This window comes from Nestor notabilis, unplaced genomic scaffold, assembly GCF_000696875.1.
Source record: "Nestor notabilis isolate BGI_N333 unplaced genomic scaffold, ASM69687v1 scaffold23157, whole genome shotgun sequence".
In the NCBI taxonomy this organism is placed as follows: domain Eukaryota; kingdom Metazoa; phylum Chordata; class Aves; order Psittaciformes; family Psittacidae; genus Nestor; species Nestor notabilis.
This window is the reverse complement of record NW_009936385.1, coordinates 1-23,523: the sequence shown is the minus strand read 5'-3', so window position 1 is coordinate 23,523 and position 23,523 is coordinate 1. Positions and strand designations below refer to the sequence as shown.

At 43.7% G+C, this 23,523-nt stretch overlaps 1 protein-coding gene across 1 annotated transcript; it reads left to right on the top strand.

Moving 5' to 3' along the window:
• Window positions 1–883: 883 nt before the first annotated feature.
• Window positions 884–18,114, top strand: SLC26A8 (solute carrier family 26 (anion exchanger), member 8; the record flags this gene model as incomplete). Its single annotated transcript, XM_010018321.1, has 14 exons — window positions 884–1,032; window positions 4,005–4,144; window positions 5,817–5,974; window positions 6,400–6,564; window positions 7,596–7,678; window positions 8,049–8,196; window positions 9,113–9,226; window positions 9,306–9,383; window positions 11,391–11,497; window positions 13,129–13,198; window positions 14,256–14,348; window positions 16,112–16,459; window positions 17,752–17,806; window positions 17,936–18,114. Coding segments are annotated over exons 1-14 (1,887 nt in total), but the record flags the coding sequence as incomplete, so codon positions are not given.
• Window positions 18,115–23,523: the final 5,409 nt, after the last annotated feature.

Sequence of the window (23,523 nt, the reverse complement as noted above, 5' to 3'; positions counted from 1 at the left end):
ACTTACAGCCTTTATATATTTCTTCTTTCTTAGTTCTGCCCATAGCAAAAAACATGTTGCTATATGTCACCACCCTTCTTAAATGTACTTTCACGTGGTAGCTCTGAATTTGAATTTGTTTTCTGCCACAGCTGTTGGTATGAGAACTTTGTCTTAGATCTGCTCTTGCACTGGCCCTTTACTTACTTAGTATTCACTTTGGGAACTCACATCTTTGCTATTCTGAGTGACAGTGATTGAATTCAGATCTTCTTCCTGATACTAAAATTCTAAGGAATGCAAGTCAGTCATTTTCAGGATTTAAAAACCTGAGCAGTATCAGATACCAATTTTATACAGCAGGTTGTGGCATTTTAACAGCCACAGATTTAGCTGCTCTCTGTATGATTCAGACTCAACCTTTTTTGCCTCCAAGATTGGAAACAAGGCGAATTCAAACTGTTTCCTCAGCTGTGATAAGTTTATGGAGAGTGACTGTATTTAGTTCCTTAAACACAGGCCTGCTTTTGGGATCACAAAATGGAGGGGATGCAGGCTGCTCTTCACGAGGAAAAGCAGGAACAAGACAAGTTCCAGAAGGACCCAGTATTCCTACAACTGATTTGGCAGTTGATTTGTTTGATCCCAAAAGCAGCATGTCTTTCATGGATTTCAGCCTCCAGAGCCTTGCTTATCCCTGCTGTAACTACTGACTTCACAGCACTTACGTTGGGATGGACTGATCACTTGCACTTTTTGTTTTGGTTTTAGTAGATACTTCATCAGTGACCCTGTTTTTCCTTCCAGTCTCAGTGCCAAGAGTTTCCTGTGGTCTCCAGCGTTTGCTCTTGCTCTGTACGTGCCTGACTGTGGTCAGGAGGAGGACATGGCACTCAACGACACTATGGACACTGGCAGGCAACCAGCTGCTCACAGGGTCCAAAGAGAAGTAGAGACGGAGGCGCACTTGCAGGCACACTGTGAAAGAGAAGCACCCTCTGCCTTGGGTAGAGGACTACAGATCTCAAGAAAGAACAGACGGCTGTATTGCAGGTGAGTTCTACGCTAGGACTTTATCAGGGGTAAAGAAACTAAGGAGAATCTTCAAGGCCAAGAGTAAAAAAAGGATGCTTGCTAACTGAAGTGCTGAACTACACTGATTGGTAACCAAAGCAGCTTGCACCTGAAGCGTACAAGATCACTGCACTACCAAAGGTGCTCTTTGCAATCTGCAGAAGTGTCTGTTCGCTTCAGGACTATGACAGAGAGAGGGATAGATGAAGTGTAAAGAGAAACTGCCAGAAGTTGTAGTTCCATCCAGTGTTGCTGTCAGACACAGGCTTTCAGCTGCTGTTTTCTGATTTGTGCCTTTTGATACTTCTTATATTTCAAGAGCCTTTTTCTGTTCCTTCTTACCTGAGGACATGCAAAGTGGCACCATGGTATTACTGAGATTGACGGAACCGCTTTTCATTGTTTTGGAGCTATGTTCCTGTGTTTCTTGAGGAGAGTAGGGGAGGCTGAGGTACTGATAAGGCATTAAGGCTTCCACAGCCTCATTTTCCTATCTGATAAAATTCTCTTTTGGGCATTATACTGGGAGTAGAAGCATCTCTTCTACCATGGAAGTCCTGCAGAATGTAGCCTGCAGCTACCTTGCAACTCAACTTGGCAGTGAGACTCCTATGCTGCTTTGTTGACAGCACAGGAGAATTCCTGACGTTCTTCTGGCAAGGGAAATACATTAAAAAAAATAGGATGCACGTTCATCAGCTTCCCTTTTAGTTTTGTTTGACTTAGGAGGGGATTCTCCCATCCTCTGCTGTGCTCTGGGGAGACTCCCCTGCAGTCCTGATCCAGCTCTGGGACAGCAACACAAGAGGGATGTGGAGCTGCTGAGCAAGGCCAGAGGAGGCCCCGGAGCTGCTGCGAGGGCTGGAGCAGCTCTGCTCTGGAGCCAGGCTGAGAGAGCTGGGCTGGAGCAGCTGGAGAAGAGAAGGCTCCTGAAGGGGACACCTTAGAGCAGCTCCAGTGCCTAAAGGGGCTCCAGGAAACCTGGAGAGGGGCTTTGGACAAGGGCCTGTAGGGACAGGACAAGGGGAATGGCTTGAACCTGCCAGAAGGGAGACTGAGATGAGCTCTGAGGCAGAAGCTCTTCCCTGTGCGGGTGCTGAGGCGCTGGCACAGGGTGCCCAGAGAAGCTGTGGCTGCCCCATCCCTGGCAGTGTTCAAGGCCAGGTTGGACACAGGGGCTTGGAGCAACCTGCTCTAGTGGAAGGTGTCCCTGCTTGTGGCAGGGGGTTGGAACTGGATGCGCTTGAAGGTCCCTTCCAACCCAAACCAGTCCCTTCAAACCCAATCCTCATTTTGGATTCTGTGACTACAAATATCTCTGTTTTCTTTCTGAGTCTCTTTTTGTATCCGGAGTGGATTGTCAATGGTTATGGCTATGTCTACTCCACAAAGTCCTCCTAAGAAAGTAAATACAAAATCTCTGATTCATTATCTATCTGGACTTCATTTCAGCATTTACACTGAGGGTACACTGACACTGAAAATTAAACTCTTGTTTTGAGACCCTGGCAGGACTTGAGGCTCAAGCCTACTACGGGTGAGGTTCCACAAGGTGTGGTGAGCTGATCTACCAGCTTGTTGTGCCAGAAGGGACAGGACCACACAGGGAAAGGAAGGTAGAGGAGCCAGACCTCTCTTTCTGTATAACTAGCTCTTACACCAGCTCAGCTCTATGTGGGACTGCAGCCTAAAACTATGGGTCACATCTGACTTACACTGCTCTAAAGTAATTTCCTGGTGATAAGTGAAGGCAAATGGAGCCATGGTTTAAGTTGCTATTGTGTTTCCTACTTTTCACTCACCAGGAAGACTTGTCATCTAGATGAATTTCTGTAATAGTGAGATCCTTCATGTTGTGCAATAGCCGCCTGTTCCAGTGCTGTCTTTTTAAATACCAAAAAAGGAGATTGGATGAAGTTCTGGAGTCAGAGAAATAAAATTACTTGATCAAAAGGGTTGAATTGTTTAGAATTACAACCTGTGATCTGGAATTAAAAGTCTGTCCACCTAGAAACACCTGCTGCAATAAAATAAGTCTTGCCCAGCGATCACAGGGAGAATTTTGCTCTAAAGTCATAGCTAATGTTATTGGAAACTTTATCATTGCACTCGATGCTAAGTAAGAAAATCTCTTTATTCCCCCTCTCCTCCCCCCCGTCATTGAAGAACTGTGTCTCCCGTGCTACCTCATATACCTTTCCTGGTTTATTTTCCACTTCCCTGTCTCATGTGTTTCCTCTGTTCTCCATTTTGTATCTGCTTGTCAGCCCAGTGTGTAGTCACCTTGGACAACAAAGTGATGTCACCTGGGCTCAGTCCCACAGCCACTGCTCCAGGCAGCCAGAAGCCTTGGGCAGACACTACATCACTTATATTTGGGTTGTAAATAGCAAATCACCAACATTGCCAAGGGATTGAAAAGGGGAAGAAGGAGCACGGGGTCATGGGGTTCATCAGTTTACCTACTGGAAATTCTGATTCCAAAACATATCCACAAACTAAATCACATAGGCCAAGTCCTGCTTGCGTCCCCTTAGTCAGTCATGTCATACAGGAAACACTTGACTGGTTTTTTTGAGATGGGATAGGTTTGTCTATTTTTGCCACTCCTGATGTGTTTGCTTTTCTTCCAGCTCAGGACAGGAGGAATCAAAACACCATTTCCTATTTGGCTGTGGTGTTAATGAGGTCAAGTAGTTGATGCTGTCATATGAATGCACATGAGAGTATTTGCACTTCATCTGAATGGAATGCAAAGGCAGGGGGGTGCCTGTGTAGGATCCATGTTGGGTGCCAGCTGGATCCATGGAAGGCCGGTGCCTATGTGTTTCACAGGACACAGTGCCTGAAGAGAGCTACCACAGCTTCTGTGCAGACATGAGGCCGTGCAGAAGCACTGCAGAGACTGTAAGAGAAATTGCCTATGGCTTAGCTTATCTGGTTCTTTTCAGATTCTCCTGGAGAAGGTTCAGAAAGATCATACTCATGATGTTCCCTATCCTGAACTGGCTGTTTTCCTATCGGTTCAGAGAATGGATCATGAGGGATCTGCACGCAGGCCTAAGTGTTGGGATGTTTCAGATTCCTCAAGGTAGGCAGAGAGAAAAAACACACTTTTGTATATCATGCTTTTCACAATCTATCTTCTGTATGTGCTTCTGTTCTATCCAACATCGTCAGGTTACATGGGAAGTTCCTTAAATCATTAACCTCTTTATTTGCATATTGCAGGAGAAATTCTTTTTTATAATCAGACATTCATTACATGGTGTCATTTCAAGGACAGGACACTACTCAAAATACAAACTAATATCAGCATTTTCCTGTACTTCACACAAATTAATATGGTCTTTAAAATCTGCCTTGCAAAATCAGGTCTGTTAGATACTCACAGGCACAGTCCCCTGCTAATAGGTGGCCTAAATGAAGAGTGGTTGCCCAGAGAAGCTGTGGCTGCCCCATCCCTGGCAGTGTTCAAGGCCAGGTTGGACACAGGGGCTTGGAGCAACCTGCTCTAGTGGAAGGTGTCCCTGCCCAGGGCAGGGGTTGGAACTGGAGGAGCTTTAAGGTCCCTTCCAACACAAACCAGGCTGGGATTCTGTGATTTCTAGTTAGCAAGGGCCGTGTTGTAAAACAATGGCTGTTGTCACTAACTGGCCTGGCTTTATCGGGTCCTGAACTGGGACTTTTATAAAGGTTGTCAAGTTTCTATCAGCAAAATTTTCCTTAAAAACAGAACCAAGGATAGAGCACCTTCCCAATGTGCTTGATTTTAGAAACAAACTTTTGCTTTCCAGGGCTTCTGGGAGTTTGGCTGACCAGGTTACCTCTGCCCAATACCAATGGCTTCCTTTCTGCGTTCTGCTGCTCCATGACATATGTTATATTTGGGACTTCACGTCATATCTCAATTGGTGAGGTTTGTTTTGTACTGTGAAATGTTTCTGCAGGACTTGGAGACTGTGTTCAATGCTGCTTCAAAAAGCAGGTGAGATGTCCTATCTGTATCATCTAATAGGCGGATGCTGTTTAGGTGAGGTGAGAATCCAGACCCCAAGATTCTCAGTTCATCATTGTTCCACTTCTGTAGCTCATCTGTAGTGAGAATTCCATGAAGTCAGTCACGTTTCTACTGTGAGGTGCTTTGTACCTCTGAGTTAGCTCCTGTGTCACACACATGAGTGCAAGGGAGATGCTGGAGCGTCACGGACACGGCTCCTACTTAAAGGACCAATGGAAGCTCCTCCACATTTACCCCCAGGATGTGAATAATGGTTTGGCTTCTGGTCTTCTACATGCAGTTTCTTGCATGACTGAACTCTTGATTTATTCAGAAGCTAGCTTATTAAAATGCTATTACATGTGAGAAGGCCCTTCACATTATCATACTAAGTGGGTGAGTGGAGCTGTGGCCTCTTAGGTAACGTGGCAGTTCTTTCTCTGTTTTTCACCCTTCCTGACAGCTCCTTTTTTTGTGCTTTACATTAAAATCTTCTTCTTGTGCATCTGACAAAATGAAGATTTCACATGTAAAATGGTAGGAATCTGGAATTTTTAGACAGGACTTTGAAAACTTTAGGTACTTACTCAGAAACAGTAAAAATTAATTATGTATTTGGCATATATATATGAATGAGAATAGACTGTCTCATACTGCATAGATAGATGGTAGAGGGGAGAGATGGTTCTGTGGGTTTAACATAAAGCTTTGTTGCAGCATGTCATGCAGTTCCATTTTCTGTTCTCTTTTCTGTTGGCTCCAGGCTCATTCAGCATCCTAAATATGGCAGCAACAAACGTTCTGAAGACACTTAATTTTAACCAAACGTTGTCCTCTAATGGTTCACCAGACAACTACTCAGACCCTTCTCAGGCCTTGACACTTACTGCATCAATAACATTTTTGACTGGAATCATTCAGGTAGCAGATGAATCTGTTTTATATCCTTAATTGATGTATCCTTATGTGCATTCTTCATACGAATGTAAGGATTGGAACTGCTTGCATATTTGTACCACAAATACTGAGCTCAGCATATTTCAATACATATGTTGTGCAAAGTGGGACAGGAAGGTCTGTCTCTTCCTGTCATGCTGTGTGGAAAAGATATGGTAAGTTTAAGATTCATGTGTTCTGCAATATGTAGTCCTGCATAACTGCGCACACTTGATGTGAACTGCTCCTGCTTTGGTTTGGCAGTGTCTTACTTAATTGTGCATAATGAAAATGGTGTGTTTAAATAGCTGTCCATTGTGTGTGGTGGTGAAGAGTCACATGAAAACAAGAAGAGTGGGTTTAGACATTGAGAATTATATCACATCTCTCTTCTCATTTGTTCCATGCAGTTGCTGCTGGGCTGTTGTTGCCTGGGGCTTGTAAAAACATACGTGCCAAAGACTCTCATCGATGCTTGCCTCACTGCAGCAGCAGTGCATGTCATTGTAGCACAGCTTACCTTTATCTTTGACATCGTGCTTGACATCCCTGCAAGCCCCCTGGACATTTTCTATGTGAGTCAATTCATTATTAGTCGAAGAAATGCATGTTTCTTGGAGGGGAGAGAAAAGAACAGCTTCAGAAATGGAAGGCAGTTCCATTCTAAATCAGTTGCTAAGGGATATTTGTGCCAGGCTCAGCTGTAGTTCACTTCACCTTCCTGTTGGCTTGAATGGTGTAGGGAGCTGCTTGTGTGAGATGCAAGAAGAAAAGGCTGTGTCCATATTTAAATTACCTACATAGGTCTAGAATGTATTTTCAGCACGTCTATAATTGTAGTAAGGCAAAGATTAGAGGAAAAGGTACTTTTTTCCTCAATAGATCATCATGGACAAGCTATTGGGCACATAGTATCTTTCTGACAAAGAAGCAGCAGACTCTAAGCTAAAGACAAGTTAATGCTAATTCATCCTCATTTACTTTAATAATGACAGAAAGGTAGTGCAGAAGAGAGAATGACAGTAGCAGATCTGAGCTATTTGTGCAAATCTGTATCTGCAGATAGACAAGATTTTATTTTTAATATTTCATGCTCTTAGCATCTCTTTTTCTAACTGAAGATCCCACGGTGTCAGAGAGGATGAGTTCAAGTGTCGGGGCAGCTTATGTCAATCTCCTGCAGTATAAACATAGCTGTAGTATCTTGCCTCTGATATGCTCTCTGATGGTTCTTTTTCAGAATCTCTTTCATTTCTTCTCGGCTATCCCAAAGGCTAATGCTACCAGCATATTGCTATTTTTGCTTAGCATGGCTGTACTACAAGTCACTGCATCAGTCATGATAGTTTATAAACGTAGTCTTATGGCATTTCCTATGGAGCTTCTCTTGGTAAGTGATCTTCAGAATGCCACTGCAATAACAGAACTAACACAGCATATAATACACTTCATTTCACAACACAGTTCATATATTCCTTGCACACTGAATCTGTGCTTAAGTCCTTTAAATACCCCTACAGGATTAACTGCCTTTTCATAGACTGTGTACAGCTTCATGAGCAAATGCTGTCTAATCTTTGGTATTGCTTCTTGTTTTCTTTCCCAGATTATCACAGTCACCATTATTTCTAATTTCATTCATCTTCGTGCTGAATCTAGTAATGCTGTGGTCAGTATGATTCCTCAGAGGTTAGTTGTCTGTGCTGTTTATGAGGTTGTACTTTTGAGATAAGAAAGAGATCATAGATGTTTCAGCCTGTTTTTGAAATCTGATGTGGGTTGATTTTACTGGGATGTAGAACTAGAGGAACAGCTCTTCAAGAGTTTTAATTGCATCAGCATTTCCAAGCATATGTAGAATTCAAACAACAGTTTTCTGCATTAGCGTCAGGTTTTGGTTAGCACACAGAGGAAGGAATTTGCATTTTGTGTGAGGTAGAAGTCTTACAGACTGAGAGCACCTTCTGTGGGGTGCTGGATGCTTGTGATGGTAATCCTGGGTTTGGAGTTCCTGTGGACAGAGCTCAGGTCTAAGCTCATCTGTTCTCTGATTCTGCAGGTTTCTGCCTCCTGCAGTGCCAGATGTATCAAACCTGAACAAGGTCATACTGCATGCCTTCTCCATTGCTACTGTGAGCTATTTCCTCCTTGTTTTTGTTGGGGAGAGGTATGCTTCACTTCACAGCTACCGTATCGCCAGCAATCAGGTGAGAACACAACTACACGTACTTCCTAGGACAAGAAACAAGCTGAATTTGATTTGCAAAGCCACTGACTAGCTGGCAGTGGTAGAAATGCAAATGAATATGCCAGATGATGGTTTTGTAACAACTTGTTACCCTTCCCTATGGAAAGTGGATGTTACAAGCCAATAATACGAAGGCCAAAACACAGCTGCCTTTGACCAAGAGGCTTTTGTATATTCACAGGGATTGGGATGAATCTCATGCACAGGTAGTGCTGTAAATGACCGTTGCTGTCATGAATCCATGGGACTATTAAAGCGTAATAGCTGGAATTGTAAATGGCCAGAGCAGCTGTAGTTGTTCTCTATATGTTCTCTCGTACACTGTGAATCCCAGTATATGGGTGCTCTGCTCTGAGAGGCTTTTAAGCTAAAACCATGTTAGTTTCCAGTGTTCTAGGGTTAGCAAGCATTAGGTGTTTTGCATGTTTAGCTTGTTGTGATGGTGTTGGATCTTTACTAGAATGGAACTAAGCCAGTAAGGAAGCTGACCTGATTTTCCAAAGCCTCTGGGGATAAATATAAAGGGAATGTCTTTTCCACTCAGCTTTTCTCCAGGTGCACTATGCTGCGTACTGAGATTTGCCACTTCGCAGCTCAAAAGTCAGTGCTTCATAGCTTTGGGGTTGGTTCTAGGTGGGTTTCTTTGAAAGAAGGAACGGAATTGTTTTGTCCATGCGACCCTCAGCTGTGTAAACTGTATGAGTTTTAAGAGAGCTCCTTTAGCCCTGCTTTCTAGAAGGTTTCCTGAGCTTAGCAACACAGATGAGCAACCAGCAAGCATGGGCAAAAGGAAAGGAATTCTTGGTAAGCTACTTCTATGAAGGTAAGTCACTCATTTGGGGTTTTCTGTGCTTCCTTCTGTGTCTGTTTTACAGGAGCTTATAGCTGTGGGGCTATGCAATATCTGCAGCTCATTTTTCAGAAGCTTTGTTGTTAGCTGTACTATTTCTGGTACTGTCATTCAGGAGAGGACAGGTGGAAGGACCCAGGTGAGTTGGGCTTCCAAACTTTACTTACAAGGAAGCAAATGTTTCCATCAGGCCTGTCTGATGTGGGATTTCTGTTCAGTTAGCAGCAGCAATTGGAGCATGTGTGATGCTGGTGATTGCGCTGAATCTAGGACACTTTTTCCAGATGATACCTAATGTAAGTGAACCTGAAGTAGTTCCAGCAGCAGCCTCCTTATTTCTAGGCATAAAATGAAGGTTTTTCTAAAGGTAATATGAAGATTTTTCTGGATTGTTAAGGATTAATCAGGCTCTGAGTTAGTTGTTTTCAGGGATGGGCCAAACCACAGCAATGACTCTAAACACTCCTAAATTTCAGCAGGCCAACGTCTTAGGTAATGGGTATGTCATCTCTCTCCCATCTCTCACTGATCAGTACAAGCTAAACTTCATGGGCTAAAACTGAATTGCAGTTTCAGTGCCAGTATCTGTAAGTTAAACACTGTGTTTCACTTCTAGTTTCACGTCTTAAAGCTTTTGCACATCTGTGTAACATATTCCTGAGTTTCTCTCTTGCATCACTATAAGTGGTTCCACGATGGGTGCTTCAAAATCTTTAGTGTAAATAAAATTTTCCAAATGTAAATTTGGGGTTAGTAGCTCTGATTCTAGCTCAGTCCTTGAGATTTATTTTAAAACCATATGGAGTATTAAACTGCCTTCTGTGGATTTTGTATTGCCATTGCAATACACATAAACATTTTGTGATTGTGGGTTAATGAGAGTACTCAGTTTTCCAGTTTTCCCTTAGATTTTTATCTAGACTTTCCTTTTATTCAGTAAGTTCTCTTAGGGAACCACTTCCTGACTTTTTTTCCTGGCCTTCTTGTAAGATGGGAAAATAAATCCCTTTCCCAAAACTAGTTGACAAAACAGAATTTAACCATCTACTCCCCTTCAGTCTCCTCCTCTTTGCTAAGAGGCTGTTTCAACAAATGGTGTCAGACAACTTTCTAAATCTGGCAATGAACTGCCTGTGCTAATTGAAACCATTCTTTGAAACAGCAGCTCATAATGCTGCAGATAGATAGTGTTGGCCTTTCTCCTAGTGCTGCAGGAGAAGAACTCAGTAATGGAAACTACACAGAGCATTTCAAGAGGAAGTCCAGTTGTATTGGCAGAAGCGATTGTGAAATCATTGTATGTTGGTTTCCTGTTGGTTTGCAGATCAGAGGAGAACTGTTATACATCATGGAATGGTTTGGGTTGGAAAGGACCTTAAAGCTCCTCCAGCTCCAAACGCCTGCCACAGTCAGGGACACCTTCCACTAGAGCAGGTTGCTCCAAGCCCCTGTGTCCAACCTGGCCTTGAACACTGCCAGGGATGGGGCAGCCACAGCTTCTCTGGGCACCCTGTGCCAGCGCCTCAGCACCCTCACAGGGAAGAGCTGCTGCCTAATGTCTAATGATGGAAATAAAGCTATGATAAGATTTTAATTTCAAGCAGGTTGTCATGGATATCTGTTTGTGGTTACAAACAAAAAAACCCCCGAAATAATAGATGTTATTTGTTTGATTTGCACAGTGTATCCTGGCTGCTATTGTGGTATTTAACGTGTCTCCTTTTCTTCAAAAATTTCGGGATGTCCCCCTGCTGTGGAGAAAAGATAAGTATTATTTTGTAAGTGTCAAGAAAAGCCACCTAGGATTTGGAGTGTGTCCTAAAGGGAGAAATGGATGTTTCACGAGGGCAGGGCAAAGCAGTGGCCATTCCCTTTGAAATAGGTCCTGAAGAAAAGTGTCATGACATCTCTTCAAATCAATTTGCAATTCATTCTATAGAGAGAAAACGTATTCTTGTTGTTTCTTCCCAGATCCCTTAAGAAGGCAATTGTCAAGCTGCGAGACAGAGCCACATGCTCATGTCAGCTCTTGTGCAGGATTTCTTATAAAGACCCCCAATATGACATGGGTTTTCCTAATTTTAGAGGTCCTGATAAAACATCTCGAGATTTGAACTGGAATTTGTGATCCTTGTTTGCAACTGCTTCCAGGACTGGGTTGGTCTAGCTGTGCCAACAAAGCCTTTCATGTGTTACCATGTCCAGGCCTTTATATTGTCTGCAATCTGTAAATGCTGGGTCTGAGTTAGCGATCATTTTTCATCTTTTTAATGTTCATGTTCTCTCTCTCTCTCTCTTTCAAGGTTATTTGGCTGGTAACTTTTGCTGCAGTGCTTTGTTTGGGTCTTGATATGGGTTTAGTGATCGCCATGGGATTCACATTCCTCCTTATCACCATTAGGTTACACAGGTACTTGTAACTTCTAAAAGAAAATACTGTTTTTCTTAGAGTTGATGCTTTAGAGAGAGTTATACATGTGACAGTGAAAAAGCTGTTTCATGTTCATCAATACTTCAGTCAGGTTATTCTGGATGACTTAGTCATAGAATCGTAGAATCATAGAATGGTTTGGATTAGAAAGGCCCTTAAGATCATCCAGTTCCAACCCCCCTGCCATAGACAGGGACGCCTCACCCTAGACCATGTTGCCCAAGGCTCTGTCCAGCCTGGCCTTGAACACCACCAGGGATGGAGCATTTACCACTTCTTTTGGCAACCTGTTCCAGTGCCCCATCACCCTCACGGTAAAGAACTTCTTCCTTATATCCAACCTGATGCTGTCAGCATCCAGTAATCTCCTCAAGTTTATGGTCCCTTCTGCAGGTGTGTCATGTTCTTGAAGGCTGCTTATTGTGCTGTAGCCATCAGCCAGGAGAGGTGATCTCTATATGCACTTGTATAGGGATAAAATGAGATGTTGTGCCTTTATTTCAAATACATTCCTCAGTCTTCACTGCCATCTACCAAGTTGCTTTATCTTCCCCATCAACTCAGTCTGTGATAGGGGAGGGAAGTTATGTCAGGCGTGCATTACTCAGTTTATTAGCTGCTAATCCAAACAGGAAAATCATTCATAAATCCAAGCCACACCTCATGAGATTTGCCATGATAGGGAGGCGCTTGTCTGAGTAGACTGGAGCCTCTCAAACAACATGGAAAGAGGTAGGAAGAAACTCAGATGCTGCAAATACTGAACTGCTCGTGATCTGATCCAGAGTAGCTCTGTGAGGATACCTCCAGGAAGAATTTCAGTTGCTGTCTGGCACTCACTGTATTAGCTCTGCTCAGAGTTATGCTCTTGGGTTCGCCTTGGCATTTAATGAGCATTGTAAAAGGGCATTTCTGCAGCCACAGTTCAGTTTCCCTGTTGTCCATACCACCTTCAGGATACATTAATGCTTATCAATTTCCTACCAGTGAAGGCATTATGCTCAAAAAAGCATGGGAAGTTATCCGCCAACAGATTACTTTGAATAGAGTGTCTTGACAACAATTTTCCATACACCAGGACCCACTGCCTTCCAGTTCCCCAGCAGCCAGCCAGCCACGTGTTTATTCCACTCATGCCTTGAAGCAACCAGAACTTTCCCCAGAGTCATGCAGCACCACTACTAGCAAAGCATGGTCCCCACAACAGGAGACTCTCCTTCAAGGCAAAACTCTGCATTAATGTTTCTGCATGAGCTCTGGATCAGGTCTAGCCTATGTGCAGCTCCAAGCACAGGTTACAGCTGCCTCCACCAAATGGATCTTTGAGGAGAGCTGTGGGGAAACAAGTGTAATAACAATAATCCAAGTGTTCCAGAGCTAGAAATGGGACATTATACCCTCTTGAGGACACCAGTGTGGCTGAAGGCTGTACTTGTATACTGCTCTCCTACTCAAAGAACCCTGATTGTAAGTGAATAACTTTATGTCCTCACACCCTCTAAGTTACAGTTGGTGTATCTAGTAGAGAGGAGAGAAATGGAGATCAACCTTTTGGGAACAGATGGTATTTCTTGGTTCTCTGTGAAAACCTAATAAACATCTTGTTTCAGGATGAAGATGGTGATGCTGGGACAGATTCCAAACATGAATATTTATAGAAGTTTATCTGACTACAAAGCTGTAAGAGGAAACAAAAAGCAAATATTCCATCTTTCTCTGTAATTCAGCTTCTTCCCTTAAATGCCTGGGGGTCACCATTCAGACTCAGTTCATTTGATTCAAAACTCTGAAGAATAGTGAAGTATTTACAGTGTGAAGTGATGCAGATACCTCACGCAGCCTGCTCAGGCCCCTGGAGCACCTTGTGTCCACCTCTGCTGTCTCCATGGTGGAAGCTGCTCTGCTGTCCATGAGCTGTTTGGCATTTCTTTTTTGCTGACCTGCCTTTCTCAGTCTGGTTTTGTCCATCCCACATGTGTTTTCACATTGGCTGTGCATGTGCTAAACTGACTCACAGGTTTTCCCAGTGATGGGAAAACAGGCAGGGCCTTTTTAACACATTCTTTTCAAGACCTGCACCATGCAGATGTAGGCAATGCAGCAGTAGAGAGCTTTGCCTTTGCCACATGGGTACATTCCCAATGCTATGATGATGATTTGCAAAAAATAGACTCATGTAAGGACAAAGTTAGTAAGACAAAGATCTAGTGTATGTTTTCTGTGATGAGCAGTAAAAATAATTTGCTTTATTTTATATAGGAGCAGCCAAGTGTCAGCTGTGATAGATCTGCTGGAGGAATGTTTTTAAGTGCAAGAGAATCACAGAATCATAGAATTAGGGAATGGTTTGGGTTGGAAGGGACCTTCAAGCTCATCCAGTTCTAGCCCCCTGCAACGGGCAGGGACACCTTCCACTAGAGCAGGTTGCTCCAAGCCCCTATGTCCAACCTGGCCTTGAACACTGCCAGGGATGGGGCAGCCACAGCTTCTCTGGGCACCCTGTGCCAGCACCTCAGCACCCTCACAGGGAAGAACTTCTGCTTTATATCTAACCTGAACTTCCCCTGTTTCAGTTTAAACCTATTACCCCTGTTCGCAACACCACTGCCAGGGTAGTCAACAGAGGGACCAGCCAGACTCCATCCTTAGGGTAGGACATTGCAGGCTACAACACAGTCAGTAGGGGAAAACCAGCTTCTGCTAGTTACAACCCTAACATATAACTTTTGTTTTACAGGCAAAGGAGATTGAAGGAATCAAAATCTTCCAGTGCTGTTCTTCCATCTCTTTTGCCAACATGAATTGCTTCAAAACCTATTTGTTGAATAAGGTAAATGTCACTTTTTCAGTCAGCAGTTTTTAAGGACCTGCATTAGGGAGATAAAAACCTGAATAAATCTGCCTTTCTTTTCCAGATGGATATGAAAACAGTTCCTCTAGATGTAAGTGAAATGAGGTCTTTTAGTTCACATCATCTGGCTGACACTACAGTGGGAAGAGAAGATCGTACATGCTTTTGTGTCTGTGATCCACCTCTACCACCAACTATGGTCAGCTTTAAGAGTGTATTTAGTCTGTTGCTCTGAGGTGCCTGGTTTTGCATTACTGAAGAAAACAGGCTTAACTTGCCAGTACTGAAAGGGCTGTAAATGTTTATATAAAGCATATATATATATTTGCTGTATGGAAATAAGCAAACATTACCACTGTATTTCTTTACACATACTTTATGTGATAGAGCAATAGTAGTTCATCTTACTGGGAGAATTTAACCAGCAGTTGAAGTATTCAACACAGCTACAAGAATTATGGCCTTCAATAGGGATTTTCTTATTTCTCCCTATAGATTGAGAAATTCCCTTACTTATGAGGAATTTCTTCCAATGCGAAGTGCAAGTACAAAATATCTCAAAGACAGCTACAAATATCATCATAAGACTATCAAGTTTAGAGGATTTCTTATATTTGTAATTGTCCATTGTGCATCTTCTAGAGTCACTCATATCGAATACTTTCTATTTGAATTTTCCAAAATGTCTTAGAAAGGGACTTCATGGAATGGACAGTCTTCAGAAGATATTTCTCAAGCAGTTACATGTGATTTTAAAAGCCATTGTATAATAAATGGGTTGAAAGACAGTGGTTAGGAAAACATCTGTGGCACCAAGGTGCTTAGGAAGTGGAAGTGGTAAATAATTTAACATCATCTTCTGAAGTATAAAAATGCAAAGAGTGGCTTTTCCTTTCTTGCCTTATAAAAAGGAACTATTAAGAAAGAAAACATGATTAAATTGGTGTGTTCTGTGAGCAGCTGTCATACAAGAAGCAGATGAGTCAAAGGTCTGCAGAACTCAGCCAGTAAGGGTCAGCTTTCTGTTGCCCAGAAAGGCAGTCGCCACAGGCCATCTTTTAATCTTCTTTTCTTTTCTGAAAGGTAGAGGTCACAAGTATTCCAGATTCCGGTATCACAGGCCTCTGGAAGTCCAGGCCATTCCAGTATGGAAGAATGAGGTACCACTGTACTATAGGGTAGCTGAAGGCACTCTGCTAACCACATCTCAGGCTCGCCTAAGCTAACTTGCTACTTCACATACTCTTGTGTGTTTGACCTATATTTAGTGTTATTTCAGATGTGGATTTTACCATGAGAGAAGAAATACCTTAGTGCCTAAAGGGGCCAACAAGAAAGCTGGAGAGGGGCTTTGATCAAGGGTCTGTAGGGACAGGACAAGGGGAATGGCTTTAACCTGCTAGAGGGGAGATTGAGATGAGCTCTGAGGCAGAAGCTCTTCCCTGGGAGGGTGCTGAGGCGCTGGCACAGGGTGCCCAGAGAAGCTGTGGCTGCCCCATCCCTGGCAGTGTTCAAGGCCAGGTTGGACACAGGGGCTTGGAGCAACCTGCTCTAGTGGAAGGTGTCCCTGCCTGTGGCAGGGGGTTGGAACTGGATGAGCTTTAAGGTCCTTTCTAACCCAAACCAGTCTGGCATTCTATGATCATATGATTTACAGCACTGTCTTACTTGCAGCAAAGAAATTCCCACCTCCTCAGCCCAAGTCTTCCAGCCACTGGTGTACTCTCTGTTTTTCATCTTAGATATTATATAGTGAGAAACTGGTGAAGCGACCTTCTTCAGACAGCCAGTCCTCATCATCTTCAGTGAATTTGGTACGTTGGTCAAAGTATGGAGACAAACTCAGCTCCAGGATGATGCTGATGGGAGCTGCTGATGCATCCCCAAACTTTAACAGAGGGGTTAGGACTGGAAGGAACGAGCAGGACAGAAGAGCCTGCCGTGCACCGGGCTCTGCAATCGATAATTCCTCCGTACATTTTGGTCAGGAACAACAGCCACTGCATCAGCCCTGTCCAGTTCACACCATTGTTTTTGACTTCAGCATGGTGCAGTTTGTGGATTTGACAGGTTCCGATTTACTGCGACAGGTAAGTAACCCAGCTGCACATAGATGTGAAACCTGGAGTTTACCCAATGTCTTATGTTTCTTATTTGGCCTAAAATGTCCTGATACACAACAGCCTGCACCTTTATAGGCACTAGATTTGTCTATCAAGTTTCAGAAATTAACAAATTCCCACTTTATTTTTACAAGCAGAAGCCCCACTATCCATACAACAGAGATGCAAACCCCAGTCCTCCACTGTGACCAGCTCTAGAATCATGTAAACTAAAAATGCATTTATAAAAATGTCTACTTGGAGGTTTTTGCCATTTTGACTGGTTATTCTTTCTTCTAGCTGGACACTTAAAAATGCTGTCCTTTCAAAGTGTCAGATATAAACCCACCGTCTTCTCCTAGAGTGATTTTGGTGTTACTAATCCCTAATTAGCCTTTTCTTTGATGTATGCCTGGGACTTTAAAGTCTTCAAGTGGGGATCTGAGCCAATGGAGATGTATCTTCAGTAAAAATAAATGTCATGTAGCTCTGCTTCTCAGAAAGATACAGTTCCAGATGGGTTCTTAGTCAGCTCCCTCAAACTCTGCAGCTCAGAGTTTGTGTTTAATTAAACAAACAAAAGATTTGTGCTTAATTAAACAAACAAAAGATTTGTGTTTAATAACAGATTAGAATAACACCTATTGGGAATGATTGTGGACTGAGCCAATGCCCTCCAAATCCTTGAAGATTGATTTGCCAACCATTAAACGACCCTCCTGCTGAGGAAAGAGAGTAAAGTCAGAGACTTTCCAGATTCCTTACAGCCCCGTGATCTGAAATTCTGTGATTCTCTGAAATAGCAAGTTTAATTGCCTTAATAAAAGCCCAAAACCAGCTTTGAGATGTTTTAATTACAAAGGGTCAGGGATTGAGAAAATGATGAGAATCTATCCTCTCTGAAATCCGATTCCTTTCACACCAAGTTAAGGGACTATACATGATACAGATATATGTAATATAGATGTACATATATATAGAGAGAGAGATAGATAGACACAGATACAGATACAGATACAGGTACAGATACAGATACAGATACAGATACAGATACAGATACAGATACAGATACAGGTACATGTACAGGTACATGTACAGGTACAGATGTAGATGGCTGTTAAATGCTGAACTCAAAACCAGGATTTGAGATGCAGGAATAAGGGTTTTCTTTGGACATAAAATACTACAAGGGAGGTTTTATTTCCTTGTTTATTTTTCACCTTCTAGTGCACTTGTGTAATGAGAATTGCTCTAATGCCTGCATGGAATTCTTTCCACAGATCATCCATATGTTTCACAGTATTGGCATTACAGTCCTTATAGCTGGCTGTCACTGTGAGTACAGTATTTGTTTACTAACATTGAATTATTTCCAAGGATAAGTTTTAAACTTAAGTGAAATGATTTAGCTGTACTGTTTGGTGTGATTTTGCTGCTGTATTTATTTACCCTTATTTTTTATAGCCTCCGTGGTAGCAGACTTTGAGAAGAATGATTTCTTTGACAGCTGTATCACCAAAGAAAGGTTCTTTCTAACTCTTCATGATGCTGTGCTGGCTGCTTTGAAGAAGCATCAGAGGCCAGATGAGCTAGACCGTACTGCAAGAGAGTTTGCTGAAGAACCACCAGCTGAACAGCAAAAGGTAGAATATTTAGCTTAACATTTAAGTGCTTCGTGTTGTTGAATTATCCCATCTGTAATTTCTCCAACAGAGCAAGGACCCTGGCAGGGCAGAACAAAAGCTCCAAGTGTTTTATTTCCAGAGGTTACTGTACCATCTCCCTTGGGGCTGATGGGGAAGTGAAGGATAGTGGTAGCTTGATTTCCTGAAGAACTGAAGTTTAGGCACATGCTCTTTCTGTCTGTATTCTGCAATAATTTTTCAGCTTTCTGGCTGTCCCAGCCAAGTTTGAACAGAGAAGAACAAGTTCCAGGAAAAGCCCTTGTTCTGAGTAGAAGATTCCAGTAATTGCCCCACCTAGGAAAAGAACCCAGCTGTGGCTATGTGTACAGCCAGGCTGGGGTCCTATGGCTGAAGGAACCAAGAGTGAAGGCAAAAACTTATCCAAAACTGCAGGAAAAGAGGGTTCGCAAGTCTGCTGCTCATGGCAAAACTTGTTTAACTCTCTTGGCATGGCTTGGAGCAACCTGCTCTAGTGGAAGGTGTCCCTGCCCATGGCAGGGGGTTGGAACTGGTTGAGCTTTAAGGTCCCTTCCAACCCAAAGCATTCTACAATCCTATGAATAGTCTTCTGCAAGGATATTGACCTTCCATGGTGTCACCCTCTAGTGTATATTCACCAGTCTCCCTTTCTTGGACACGGAGGGGAGGGTTGGGAGCAGCCAGCAGGCAGGAGGTGACAGCAGTTCCCCAGGAGCCTGCTCAGGATGGAGCTGGGCTGGGGTGTGGATGGGACCCCCAGCAGTGCGGTGCTGTGAGCAACACCTTACTGCTCACAGGATGGTGCCTTGGCACAGGAACTGCACTTGAGCAGCTCAACAGCTCAGCCACCCTTGGCTTACAGTAACATTTGTGTTATGTTTCAGAGGAGAAGTTTGCTCTCAAGGAAGAATAAAGATTTTTTCTCTGCAAAGAGCTCTTACAACAAACGTTGGCATGAAGATGCCTCATGCTCAGGCCCAAATGAAGCAGGGCCAAGCTCTGTCTGGCAGTATCATACTCAAGCCCATCAATCAGATTTCCAGGACCCAAGCTGGGTGAAGAGATGGAAGTAGAGCAGCAAGCCCTGAATTGCAACTGCTGGAGAGTTGGGATTTCAGTAGAGAGAAGAAAGGTACAGTTAAGCAACAGTTCTGGTGAATTTTATCAGCCTTTGATCCTCTTTCTCTTTTTCCTGTTCCAGAGTTCTTAAAATATACAGCCTAATGCCTCCTGTAATCCTGCTGTTCTAAACAAAAAGCAACATTTGTGTTACTACTTTCAAGTATTTTCCAATAGATATCCCAGCCAGCAATGCTGAAAGCAGAGACATTTCAATGTGTCAGATAATTCCTAGTTTTGTAGCTAATTCTAGCAAATTATTCGCACTTGTTTTCTGAAACTCTGTAGAAGTCTGCATGTCCTAACTTAGCACTTCTTACATACTTATTGCTTGTTAGTAAGTTAAATTAATCTGCCATATTTCAACAGATTCCATTCAGGCAGTTTAAGTATTTTCAGGTGGATTTAGAATGATGTGAAGCTTCAAGGAAAACATTTTATTATTACTCTTTGACACTGTTGTCTGCACTAACATGACATGGTATCTGCCCATTATTTCCTCCTCAGTCCCTCTCTAATCCCAGTAAACAATCTAATTTTTTCATGGGTTTTTAGTCCTTTACTGAAATGGTTAAGAATGGGAGAATGCCTTCACTTTGTTCCGAAGAAGCAGGAAAACGGTAGCCGTAGATACAGTTAGCACTTGATAAAAAACTCCATTTAGTTGTATTTTCTGTGGACCAGCCAGAGTTGGATGCAGTAATATTAGTACAGAGACATAAGGTGGGATTCCCCTGGAAGCAGAAGAGTTTTGTAACAGCAGTACACATGACAAGGATTCACCCTGCCCTTGTCTGGAGGATTATCCCATAGCACAAACTGCCCAGTTGAGGAGCTGCAGGGGAATTAACTTCAGATGGGTGGCCTGCACTGTGTATAAAAACCATCCAGACCCCATTTTATGGCAAAGTGGGGTTTAAATGCTGGATCCTTCGTGTACAGATCCTGAGCCCTGGGCTAAATTTGTTAATGTGTGAACAGCTCTGACTTTTGCTGCTGGTCATCATGTGGTTTTTGGATATGCAGCAACAGCAAGGTGGCTCTTCTGAATTCTGCTGCTCCTGGCTGCTAAATTTTAGCAATAATACAATGGCTAATAGGAATATTAGTATTAAACTATGTGTAATTTATTCCAGTGAGTTCTACTTTTATATATAAATATATTTATTTTCAGTTTAAATTCTTACTGCTTCCAAGCAGTTTCTAGAGGGAAGCCACAGCACTGCATGTGAAAGCTGCAATGGTGAAGGATTTTAGTGCACATTAATGTGTGGAGCTGCTTACTGTAGAGAAAACTGAGTCCTGGAACCCTCATACCTTTTGGAATGAAAGACAGGAAAAACTGAAAGCTCAAATGGTATTGAGTAATTCTCAAACCACATATGCTTCCCTGCATTGTTTTGGACAATGGCTTCACGCCAAGGTCCTCTGGGCTCTGTTCAAAACAGAGTAATACAAAACCCATGAACAGCATAGCCCTAATTTCCAGATTCTGTTGGCTCTCCTACAGCAGCCTTGATTTAAGATGAAATGGCATCCCAAGCTGTTGGCACCATAGGAAGTTTCTGTTGCAAACTTAAGAGTTGTTGGGGTGTTTTGGCTTGTTCAGCAAAGTTCTGAATTTTACCTCCCTACCCCATGACTCTGCAGAGTTGAGCACCAGGGGACAACTCAGACGTCAGTGTTCAAATTATGGGTGTTCATGTTGCAAAACAAATATCTTGCTGAGAGGAATTCCAGACAATCCCAATCCTTTTCCCTGAGAGCCGCGCAGTGCCATACCCTGCTCCCGCATCCGTACACAAAGCTGTTGTGTTCAGCCAAGCTCAAATCCCCGGACACGGGCTGTGAAGTGACAAAGCACGTACTTCATGGCCAAGGACTCCACCTACACCTCTGAAAAGCCACAAAGTCGAGGTTCAAAGGCCCATGTATAATCATGTGTTTGCAGGCAGCTTGACGTTCTCACCTGACCTACTTGCAACAGCTATGGTTGTTCTGGGCACACAGCAACTTCTTCATGTCCTTTGCAGCCTGCGTAATGCCACAATGTTTTCCTAGCAGGAAACCCAGGCAGCTCTCCCATTGCACAGAACTAGAGGATACAGATCCTCAAACATGCACATTATCATTGCAGGTGGTGCAAAGCATGTATAACCACCCACAGCCCTGTTGTTGTTTTATTAATGCCTTACTCTGGTGTGTAAATGGCTGCAGAAGACATAAACAGCTGAGGAAGCCCAGGAGTCACATGGAGCATGGCAGAAGCAGTTCTTGTGGTGTGTTGCACTGTGCAGGAAGCAAGGAGGAACGACCAGACAAACTAGTTACGTATGGGCATAGTTTGGGGCATTCATTCTGCTTTAGAAACAAGTGCCAGGCTGGTTGTGGAAAAATGAGTCTGTCTTCACTAAGGCCTGGCTCAGCAGCCCTCTGAACGGGGTGCCCCAGATGGTGTTTTTCTATCCCAAATTAGAAGAGTCATGGAATAAACTTGGCAAGAGCATGCGTGCTCAGTATTAACTTGCTTCTGCAGCTGACCTGTGCACGAGGTCCTTTGGGCTGCAGTGGCAGCTACTGTTGAAGGGAATGTGATACATGTCCTCACACTCTCTTCACCCCAGAGCTTTCCAAACCCTGCCACATGCCATCTCTGATGTCCTCACGTGAAGAAACCCAGCCTAGGCCAGCAGCAGCACAAAGCAGAGCCAGTGTGAGCACAGCACAGCAGGAGAGCTGCCTATAAATCGAGATTATCATTGCTCACACTGCGACTTTGAGGTGGGAACTTGCAGCACAAGGGGGACCCCAGTGTGCTTAAGGTCTTTCTGCTCAGTGTTCCTTCGAGCACTGCAGTTGTGCTGAAATTTGCCTCTTTCTGCTGCCTCCCCATCACAAAATCTCATGCTGATTCCTCACATCTCTCTTTGCAGAACAGATGTGCTGAACATCTGGTGCTTGTAGTGAGGAATAGAACAACAACTACAAATTAGGGAAAGGATTTTTTCTGTCTTCCAAACTCCACACAGGCACACCTGCCTTTCCGTGGAAATACTTATAACCTGGCACCATGGGATCCTTGAAGGTGCCATGTCTGAGAAATTAAACCAGAGCAGACGCAGTTCGTGCTCTGGACACAGCGGGTGCCCAGGACTCCCTCTGCCGGCGCCCCGGCAGGAATGGGTGGCCAGAACCCCTGCCAGAACCTGACAGAACACGGAACGTGCTGTAACGGAGCTTTGAGGAGTTCTTAGGAGTTAACTAATGATAAGCAAAACTGCAGAGAGGAATAAAGCTTGCGGGAGGTCTGAGGTGAATGTACAAGCACCTTAAAATACAGGTTCAGCGCCTACAGCTGAAGGCCTGAATGGCCCACTTGCTGAAATCTTTGATAATTTTCATGGTAATTATGAAGTAATTTAATGTTAAGAATCTCTCATTCTAATGGCATTTCACTTTTAAAGGCACACGCTTTACAGATCTCCTCAGTGCAAAGCTTTACACACTGAGGGGCATGTGGAAGGCCTGTGGGCACCCCGAGGAGCACCCTGAGGTGCACCCTCTGCTTGGTGTCCCCCGCGGCGGGCAACTACCGCCTTCTTGGGCTGGGTGACAAGTCCTGGTCCTGGTGTCATGGCCCCACTGCTGTTCTTCCCCCGCGGGGCATCCGGGATAGGTTATAGAACCATAGAATCATGGAATAGTTTGGATTGGAGGGACCTTCAAAGCTCATCTAGTCCAACCCCCCTGCAAAGAGCAGGGATACGCTCAACTAGATCAGGTTGCCCAGAACCACATCCAGCCTGGCCTTGAATGTGTCCAGGGATGGTGCATCCACCACTTCTCTCAGCAACCTGTGTCAGTGTTTTGTCACCCTCATGGTAAAGAATTTTTCTTCACATCCAGCCTGAATGTCCCTCTTCTAGTTTAAAACCATCACCCCACATCCTGTCACAAGAGGCCCTGCTGAAAAGTCTCTCCCCATCTTCCTTACAGGCCCCTTTTAAGAACTGAAAGGCCTGTTCCTCCATGGTTCCTGAACCTCATGAGGTTCACATGAGCCCCCCCCCCCAGCCTGTCCAAGTCCCACCGGAACGCTTCTTGTCCCTTGGCCATGACAGCTGCACCACTCAGCTTCATGTGCGTCATCTCTGAACTTCCTGGTGGTGCACTCGATCCCACTGCCTACTGTGTGCAGTTCTGGTGTCCACAACGTGAGAAGCACATGTTGGAACAAGTCCAGAGGAGGCCACGGGAATGATCAGGGGC